Source organism: Cornus florida, unplaced genomic scaffold (assembly GCF_030987335.1).
Source record: "Cornus florida cultivar Cherokee Brave unplaced genomic scaffold, ASM3098733v1 CherokeeBrave_3.0.0_Hap2_Chr10, whole genome shotgun sequence".
NCBI lineage: Eukaryota > Viridiplantae > Streptophyta > Magnoliopsida > Cornales > Cornaceae > Cornus > Cornus florida.
This window is the reverse complement of record NW_026775580.1, coordinates 80,352,580-80,362,997: the sequence shown is the minus strand read 5'-3', so window position 1 is coordinate 80,362,997 and position 10,418 is coordinate 80,352,580. Positions and strand designations below refer to the sequence as shown.

The window sequence follows — 10,418 nt, the reverse complement described above, 5'->3', positions numbered from 1 at the left end:
CGTCAAATTAATTATGAATGCTACAGAGAGGAGTTCTCTCTGTCTAATTCCCTAAATCCTACCCTGTCCCTATTATGAATTCTCAATGTATTTTTGAAAACTAATTGCTTACTAGTCAAAACTACTATATGAGAGTCCTTTCCCGTATTCTCTGTGTGTGTGTGTGTATATAATTATTTATTTATTTGAAAAAAAAAAAAAAAGGAGAAACGAACTTCCATTAGAAATTACTTGCTTTCTTTCTAGAAAAAAAAATAATAATAAATAAGAATCTCTCAATATCCTCTTTAAGAATTTGAATGCAAATAATAATAAAATACCAAGGGCTTAGCCTATTGGTATCTCCACCAGTACCAACTGGAAAGTCAAAATGTTAATTGATTAAAAATGTTTGACAGATATATCCTATTGGCCAAAAAATATAGATCTAATTACCCAATTAAAAAATATATATAGATCATACAAATTATAGTTTTTTTAAGCATTGCCTAGGTGATTTTTACTGCTTTGATACAACCGACCATATTGAATTAGCAATTCACTCAACAGGGTTTTGACTAGATTTGTCTCAAGCAAAGTTTTGTATGATTGCAGATGAAAGAAAATCTAGGCTAGGATAGAGTAAAGATTTGTAGTCACTTAATCATTTCAAAACAAGTTCCTCTGAACATTGATAGCAAAAGAAAGAGTTCTCCCAAGGGGGAAAACAATTAGATATAACAAATATACTACTAATACAGAGAGTAGTTGACAGATCTCATACAAGTTCACTTTCCATTCACATTTGATGTCTGAGCTCAACTTGTAGTAGAAGCTGATCTCTCAATGGGCTCGATCGGAGAAGGGCTATAGAAATGGCACTCCTTTGGAAGCTCACTCTTGCTCCTTCGAGGAGCCTCACCTTCTCTTGCAGTGTCACTTGTAATCCGGCATCTCTTCTTCTCTGTTCGTGTTTCAGGTATGCCCTTGGGGACTTCGAAAAGGGTTACACTACCAGCTCCATTCCTAAGCATTACCTCTTCTCGGCTATCCTCGTGACTCGGAAGAGTCTCGAGTATTTCGACCACCTGGCTCATAACAGGCCTCCCTTTTGGATTTTGGCTGAGGCATTGGTATGCTAAATTAGCCACCTTTATGGCAGTTTTCGATGAGTACTGCCCTTCCATTCTAGGGTCTAAAATCCTCATAAGCTTCTTACTATGGTTCAGGAGTGGGCGAGCCCACTCGACCAAGTTATGCTCTCGGCTGGGCCTACTCTTGTCCATTGCTCTCCTTCCAACTAGCATCTCAAGTAACACCACCCCAAAACCATAAACATCACTTCTAGCAGTTAAATGCCCTGACCAGATAAAAAACAATGATAATAATTCAGTTGTCAACAATCACTAATTACAGTTATAATACTTATTACATATAAACAACTCAAACAATTGCCTGAAAATTAATATACAAGAAAAACTACATGTCATTGTTGTATGAGGATATTAGCAGTACAAAAACTACATGCCACTTTTGTATGACTTGATATTAGCAGTACAAAGGTTGTTATTCCTTCCATGATATTTCTTACGGTTGGGATGAAAAAACATATAGTTTGAACATTAAAACATTTTAACTTCAATCAGATATTAACAACTAGCTCAAGCTAAAGAGAATTTTGAGAAAGATACAATAATAGAGAGAATGGTACAGAGGGAAAGGGGACAGAAAAAATGGAATTCTGATGCTGTTATGCAAAGAAGATAGAGCAGAGAGGATAAAAATTCTAGCGTTCTCATTCCTCTTTGGAGATGACTTGGTTAGTTAAATAATAATAAAAAAACTATTCTCAACTTTTCACACAACCAAACAACAGGCTAACAGATTATTTTTCTTCATTAATATTAATATTATTATTATTATTATTTTATCATGAGAAGATATTTTTATAAAACCCACTACTTGTTGTGGTGGTTAAAACTCAGGCTGCCAAGCATGAAAACACTTGTTCAAATATGAGGGCAGCCACTTTGTACAAGGAGTGCCAAATGCTAGGTCTAAACCCACTCCACCCCTCTCAACACCCTCGATTAATAGATGGACATTATGTATGGCCCTTAATTGTTTTATTTTTTCAATTTTTTAATTTAATTTAATTATTATTATTTATAATTTTCAGTCCACACTCCTCAAGAGCCAACAATGATATAAGCCCCTGCATGCTAATTGAAAAACTCAAAAATGAAGTTACAAAAGCATATTGCATAAAACAGTCATTTGTGTTACAACTGTGAAAATAACACATTTATGAGTTTGAAACTATATATTGTTTCTTTCTTTACTAAGTAAAGGTAAGCAAAGAATGTAGCTATGTCAAGTACTGATATTTTCAATATCATTTAATCAATTTCAATTTACTACCACATGACGCACCAGTCATTACATACTCGGGAGCGGCATATCCATAAGTGCCCATAACTCGTGTTGATACATGGGTCTGGTCTCCCATAGGCCCATCCTTTGCAAGCCCAAAGTCAGAAAGCTTTGCATTAAATTCCTGCAGGTAATTACTCATACTCTCAGCATTACAACGAAACAAATTCCCAAGATATCATTCAATTCATGAAAGCTTCAACATCAATAACATTTTCAGAAAGAAGACATTCATTATCTGTTGGTAAAACATTTCCAATAGAAGGTACTACAGAGCCCGTCTTGTGTCAAGTAAGTATCTTCCATCTTCTCAAGACTGTTCTCTAAACAATTTTATGGTTCAAGGGTCTAGTAGTACAAGGAAACTAAGTAGCTATCGAAGGGAACAAAATCGGCATCTTTTTGCTCTGAAGGGGAAAAAACTTTTACCACATTCATAATTTTTTTTTTTTTGATAAGTGGGAAAAAACTTTTAGCACATTCATAATTTTTTTTTTTTTTGATAAGTGGGAAAAAACTTTTAGCACATTCATAATTAGCTCTCCAAATCTCATAGAATCTTAAAATTACTCCTTAAAAAGAAAAGAAAAAATGATGTACTAGAAAGGTCTAAAATATGACATTGGGAGACAACTAACCGCATCCAGCAAGATGTTTGATGTCTTGAAATCTCGATATATGATTGGTCTTTCAGCACCATGAAGAAAAGCTAGCCCTTTCGCAACATTCAAAGCAATCTTCATTCTTTTTGACCAAGTTAGTGTGACACACACTCCTACCAACACAGAGTATAAATAGGATGAATAGTATAAAAGAATTTATTTTATTTTACCAGATAAATTAGTCTGAGTGGCCTAAATTGTTTAGAAAAGTAAGCACTTCAGTATTTCCAGCATAAAAAATTATTTTTTTTTGCAAGTTTCTTTCTTTTCTTTCCTTTTTTGCTATTGAATGACGTATATAGGGGCAGCAAAAACTTTACTTGCAAAAAACACATTATCTTACTCTTTAATATAAAGAGTTATTTACTTGGTTCCTCTTGTCTCCAACAAAGTCATATCCCCAATAAACTTCATTCCAATGGGCTACCTTGGAACAAGTGTTACTCAGTTCATGTGATTTGGAGTTCAAAATTTTTTTGGTGGTCATATTCACTAAAAAAGAGTAATTCTTAAAATTATTTTAGGGAAAAGAGAGAGAGAGAGAGAGAGAGAGAGAGAGAGAGAAAAAGTTCTGTTAAAAAATTGGGTGGATGTTATTCCCACCATTTTTATCCAATAAAAGGGAAGCAGATTTAACAGCACGGTGTTGCACAGTTAGAACCATCCTCACACTATGTCCATTTCCCTTTTTTCTTTAGGGGGATATTTTTCAGAGAAAAAGAGGGCTTCAACTCAAAAAACTTAGCAGGCATAACGATGATGACTAACTAACAAATGTCAAGAGGGGGTCAAAATGAGGAAGATTAATTAAATTTCCACATTTCAAAATGTAGTACTTCTTTAATATATTTTTTTTGATAAGTAGTAGTACTTCTTTAATATTTCATGAATTGAACTATAAATGATGATAAAGTTTTAAGTTTCACAGGGATTGATTCTTATAAAATTGAATTTCCTTGGCAATCCATGTAGCTTAATTATTTCATTAAGTACTTCCTATTAAAAATATTTCCTAAGGTTTGCTGGAGTTGCTGTTCGGGAGCACTTCTACCCTTCTGTAGTGTTCTTCAAGGAAGTTGTGGGGTGGGAAGGGTGTATATCTTGTTGGATGCTGGCTTTTTTTGTATTTTCTCTTTTATAAACAGGTGCCTTTGTGTTTATGTTCTTTCCTAGCGTGAAAGATTATCATCATTTTTTTGTATTCCTCTCTACTTTAATCAACAAAATCAGTTCAATTCTTGATAAAAGTAAGATCTGCTTGGAGTTGCTTGACACTAAAAACCATTCTTTTATCAAGTCATGTAGCTTCAAAATAGTATTAGAAACTCACTGCGAAAGAGGTGCTTATCCAAGCTCCCAGAAGCCATATATTCATAAACCAACAGCCGATGATCATCCTCACAGCAGTACCCAATGAGCTTCACGAGATTGGGGTGATGGAGCTGCCCTAAATAATTTACTTCTGCCTGCAAACAAACAATGCAATAGTAAATACAAACAACAAAGTGCCCTCTTTTCTTATTTCTCCAAGTGCATAGAAAACAAGCTGAATTGGTACTGTATTTTTACAGCAATGTCCATGTAGCACAGCCAACTGACCACTTTATTTATTTATTCTTTTAGTTGGTAAATGAATTTTACTATATACCAAAAACTTGAGTATTATTTACACAACTTAAAACGGAGATCCAAGGGGGTCGTCTCAAGCAACATGCAAACAATAACAGCTAAATGAATTCCTTGTAGAAATTTGTACAAGCAAATACTCCAACTAACTACTACTGAAACAAAAATTGGTACTGACATGTATTAGTAAGTTCACAGCTGGATATTCCTTGCTCTAGATAGATCTCCATCGTAATTGTGTCTGCTATGACTTTCAAGCTAGATAACTTCATAGTGTTCTCTAGTATAACCTCAGTACCTGTTCTTTTATATTCTCTAATTCCTCCTTTTATATATGTCACAAACCATGCTTGTAATATACATACGTAGCATATGCTTAAATAATGTCTGCAAAGGTTAATTTCCTAATAAAACCCCAAGACTCTTTCTCATGGCATTTTATGCTATTCCATTCAACTTCATTCCCCATGACAACTTGTTTTTGTTAATGAAGCATAAAACTAGACTTCGATTCCTAGTAAGGTGGCTTTCTTCAAGTGGTTTTCTAGAATTGAAGTAGGGCTTGGATAGAAAAATCTTAACCATATCTACGATTAGGTTTAGACATGGGTTGAATTGACGACAAACTAAACCAACCTGAACTCAAATATTAACCTGACTTTTATATGTTAATAATTTAAATTTTAAATATATTATTTATATTTTATAAAACTTATAAAAACTTTTCTTTTCAATGTATTCTTTATTTTTTACTTTAAATCTTGCTTTATTGTATTAAATCCGTTGGAAAATAAATTTTATGAGAATTTGTTCACATTATTATTATTATCATTCTTTTTTGGTTAGCTCGTTCACAATTTTTTATATATTTCGTTCAGTTGTTTGGATTTTTTATGTGTAAGAGTAACCAAACCCGAGACTAACTGAAGTTAGTACAATTTTAAGCCTGATTTTTCTAACCCAAGCTCAATCTGAGTGTAAAATTTGACTGTTTTGGGCTTTGGTTGAAGGTTTTGAACCTTGGCTTAAGTCTAAGTTGATCCCACAACCAGTCCAACTTGCCCAAGTTGCAACCCCGTTTTTCAGGGAAAAACAGAGAACGGATAGTTGGATAGAGATAAGGTCACTTTAGAAACCCCAATAAACTCAATGGTGTTAGGAGATTGAACGTTCAAAGCAGTTTTATTAACTCTTAAGTAGCTGAATTGCCTTTATAAACCATCTTTTTCCAATCTAGTATGTGATCAAATATCATAAGGATTTATCATTACTCTACAATGCACCACCTAGATATTTCTACTACCTTGTGCATTAATAAATTCTCGATCCTAACAATCTTTCATGCCTATAGTTAGTGAAAATGTAAAATATCATTTAAGAAGATAATGAATAAACTGTAAGAAACACAGATACGTCGAGGCAAATACCAGCCATTCTCTGTCACCTTGGAACCCTTCGGGATTGAGCTCCTTAATGGCAACTCTTGTGGTCTTGTAACCTGGCCTCACACTCTCGTCTATAACTCCTTTATAGACCATCCCAAACCCACCGTCACCAAGAACTTGATCAGGCCGAAAGTGCTTTGTGGCCAGCGTCATTTCTTCATACGTAAAGATATCAACATTACTATATCCAGATTTTTGGCGGAGATCCCTCACATTTTTGGGGATCACCAAGATGCTGCTTGCACTTTTAATCCCATGTGACTCTGGTGTATCTAATTTTTCTGGGAATGTAGAATTTGCTTTTGTAGGAGATGTTGCAGCCGCATTGCCTATATGAACTCAAATTTTCAAAAATAATAGAGGTCAGTAATGAATTCTAATATCATTTAGCTAAAGTATCTTAAAAACACGGGTGCATTCAATTTGTTTTTTTGTTTGTAGCCTTCAAACTGAAATTCTTGTATATTTATCATCTGGTTTATTAGTTTAATCAATTGTGTTGGAATGTACGGATCTCAAAACTGATTATATACTAATTTTAAACTTATTAGTTAAAGGATTTAAATATAAGAAAGCGAAGAAATGTCGAAAAGAATGCAAAGGTAGCAAGGACGTAATTTCTAGAGAACAAATGTCAAAGGAAGGGAATTGAATTGGAGTTAAAAATGGTAACATAACTATAGAGGCATGGTGAACTAATGAAAAAGTAAAATTGAGTGGCTAACAAACTTGTTCAATGAAAATCTAAAAGAATGCATAATGCCAAATGAGAGGAGGAAAAGGACAATAGTACCAATTTACAATAATACAGGGGATAAACAAATATAAAATATTATAGTATTACTAGAGGAATTAATTATCAGTCATAACATGAAAGTTTGTACAAAAGATCAATAATACAAAAGAATGAAGAGACAGATAGTAATATAACTAGTAGAATTGAATCAGGGTGGACAAAACAGAAACATGCTGGTGACAGTTTATGCGATAAAACTATAACAAATAAGTTAAAAGGGAAATTCAATAAAAAGAATTATTAGGCCGACTATTTTATATGGAACAGAGTGTTGGTTTTTTAAAACATACGCAAGAACAATGCATTTATAATAAATTATTTTAAAAAGTTAAATATAATAAGTGAGATGACTTGTAATAGAAAATAATGAAAAAAGGTAATTCATGTGGCTGACTACTCATATGAAATTCTTAAAAACACTCTCTCCTAAAAAATCAGGGTAATTCATGGATTAAAATTTTTCAAAACTTTGTTTAACAATCTCAATTTATTTAGGCTTTATCATTTATAGAAAAGGCAATTGAATGGTGTATAATTATGAATTGATAGAAATTAATTCTTTTAAACAAAATTTCAAACAATGAAGATGCTTTTTTATTTAGCCATAATCTCCAACAAATTTTCCAATTGAACAACATTGTTAATTTATCTTAACTAGAGTTCCCAAATTTCCTTTATATATAAAGGCAATTGAGATAAACCATAACAATACCTATGTACTAGTATTTTGTCCGTCTAAGATTCAAAAATCATAAACACATTAAAGTAGGAGCCACATTCAGAATCCATCACCCATAAGTGTAAACATATAGCAAAACACACACACACCCACACACACAAAGAAACAGAAGAAATACCTGGCTTGTTGTCTACTGGTTTGTGGTAATGGAGTTTTTGTTCCTTTTCTTCTCCACAACTGAAACAAGTACCCATGAATCTGATTTCCGGACAAGATTTGCATTTCTATATCACCATCATTTCATTTTCTTTTTCCTTTTCTACAAAATCACACACCTTCCGAGTTCGCTCACACTTGGTGATGGGTCATTGCCAAATCGTTGTTTTCTGATCAATCGGTCTCGTAATCGATCTGGGTCGGTCAAAATCTCAAATGGGTAGTCGGAAATGAAGCGGATTTTCCCAGATTCCAATCTGAGTCGACAGAAAACTCGTTCTTTTAGACAAGTTTGTATTCCACTACGGTGAAAAGACATAGATAGAACGACACTGTAACAGCGAATGTTACCAACTTACAAAAAGTAGAGAGAGAGAGAGAGAGAGAGAGAGAGAGAGAGAGGAGGTTTCTTATTTTGTTTTGTCCTACATGGATTTTGTCATAGTTGGTTGGTAGGGGCGAACTTTCTGACCAAATTGCCATTCCGAATGTATTTTATTACTGAAATGCCATTATCCCATTTTCAACTCTGATCCACGCGGTGTTTTTTTGGGTTTCTTTCTTTTCTTTTCTTTTTTCTTGCTAAGTAATGTCCACACGTTTTGTTATCAACTTGATTTGACAAAATTGAAAATTTTTAGAGTTTGAATTTAAGTATTTAAAATTTTAAGATAGATTTGTCATTTAAAAAATAATTTATAATAATTTATAAATTTGAAAAGTGCTTTTAAAGAACTATGTAAGACAATTCTAAATATTAATTTTCAAAAAATTGAACTAAATAGAATTATAGAATGTTTGTATAATTTTTTATTTTTTGTTATTTATTTATTTATTTTTAGTAAAGAACCAAATAGGGCCTTGATTTCCTTTAAGAATAAACGTGTTTAGTTCAATAAAAAAATTTAAACGCTCTAATAAAAAATTTAATATATCAGCTAATGATTGCAGTTTGACATGCATGAGTTTTGAAGGGGAATATATGGTATACAAATATTGGTGGAAAAAAAGAAAAAGCCAATAATGTTATAGTGGGGTAGGGCAAACTGACCAACTTGCAGAACCATCCCAATTTAATTTGGTAGCTTATTTTTCCTTCAGTGTTGGTAAGAAAAATTTTCAGTTTTTTCAAAATTGAATAAAAGGTGTTTGATGGACTCTCCCGGCGGGTCTAGAAAATTATATGAGGGGAACGGTCTTAAACAACAACAATATGTGTTGGGATGTCATTAGAATTTTGGGTGGCGGTATGCTTAACAATTTTTTCAAAAACAGTAGGTATATTTTAAAAATTTTCATAAGATTTAAGTAATTTTGTAAATAGAAAAAATTCAATGGGACGGGTATGGGCTACCCCATTAAGCCCTTCATGGGCCGTGCACGGATGGAGCATGTTACATGTCCTCCGTGTGGGGAGGAATAGGAAACCATTTGTAATAATACGATTTTTCTATCATACTACTGGTTTGGTCAAGAGCCTTTGTCATTTGGGACTGCAGTTTCCAAGTGATTGTAACTAGTAACACATTTGTTGGTCATATAGGATCTCGAACTAAAATTTAACAATTGTAAACGATTTCATGTTTTAAGGATTAGAATCGGACCGAATCTTGAAAAAAATAAATCTATACCGAACAATATAATTTGGTCCAATTCAATTTACTCATTCAACCGATTTTTTGTGCACTCTGCCTGTTGTTAAATTTGTACAGGACTTGTAGAACATGTAAGTCACTCCCTGGGTTGCACTAAACGATGGAATGGGTCAATGGTCAGGGTCAACTAATCGAACACTCAACGACATAATGGGTCAATGGTTAGGGTCAACTAGTGGAACTAGGGAGGGGTTAGCCGATCATTCAATACGATAGGGACGTGGGCAGTCTAGCAATGGGCGCGAATCACCTGTTGTGACTTTCCCATGCTGTTTTTTAAAGTGAGCGGTAAGTGGCCTTAGTTTGGTTACATTTTACTTCACTTAACAGACATTAAGAGTGTGTTTGGCAGTTGCACCAAGTAACATTTCACCACCATTTATAAGTACCATCACAGAAGTCTAAAAATAATATCACATAGTCTAAAAAGTAACATCATCACCATTTAAATAGTGATATTACCCTATTACAAATGGTGATGTTACTTTTTAGATTATGTGATATTACTTTTAGACTTCTGTGATGTTACTTATAAATGGTGGTAAAATGTTACTTATAAATAGTGGTGCAATTGCTACTTAAATGTGGTGATGTTATTTTTCAGATTGTGTGATGTAAATGGCGGTGAAATGTTACTTATAAATAGTGATGTTATTTGAAATTAAAAATGATGATGTTTCTTTTTACAAATGGTGATGTTACTTTTTAAATTTTGTGACGTTAGTTATAAATGGTGGTGAAATGTTGTGGTGTAATTGGCCAAACACGACCTTAGTGTCTGTTAGCTGAAGAATGATGTGGGCAAATATAGATCACTTAAAAATTACAACAAAAAATCACATAGGAATTGCACAACAAGTGATTCACGCCCGTCTAGCAATAGTGATGACTGGCGAATCATGACCGAATTCCTTACCAAGAGATAGA

General features: G+C 33.4%; 1 protein-coding gene across 1 annotated transcript; it reads right to left on the bottom strand.

Moving 5' to 3' along the window:
• Positions 1–617: 617 nt before the first annotated feature.
• LOC132278883 (probable serine/threonine-protein kinase PBL17) lies at positions 618–8,206 on the bottom strand. The gene is made up of 6 exons (XM_059780784.1): positions 7,799–8,206; positions 6,128–6,474; positions 4,405–4,540; positions 3,051–3,187; positions 2,413–2,536; positions 618–1,339 (listed from the first exon to the last, which is right to left on the bottom strand). Exons 1-6 carry the CDS (start codon positions 7,872–7,874, stop codon positions 798–800), a joined length of 1,362 nt encoding a protein of 453 aa, XP_059636767.1. The 5' UTR covers positions 7,875–8,206; the 3' UTR covers positions 618–797.
• Between the last annotated feature and the right edge of the window lie 2,212 nt (positions 8,207–10,418).

Excerpts from the sequence above, each read along its gene's own strand:
- LOC132278883 (XM_059780784.1), bottom strand. The coding sequence starts at position 7,874 with ATGGGTACTTGTTTCAGTTGTGGAGAAGAAAAGGAACAAAAACTCCAT. Across the intron at positions 2,537-3,050 it reads CAAACATCTTGCTGGATGCG|GAATTTAATGCAAAGCTTTC; the intron begins GTTAGTTGTCTC and ends AATTACCTGCAG. Across the intron at positions 1,340-2,412 it reads TCCCGAGTATGTAATGACTG|GGCATTTAACTGCTAGAAGT; the intron begins GTGCGTCATGTG and ends TTATCTGGTCAG.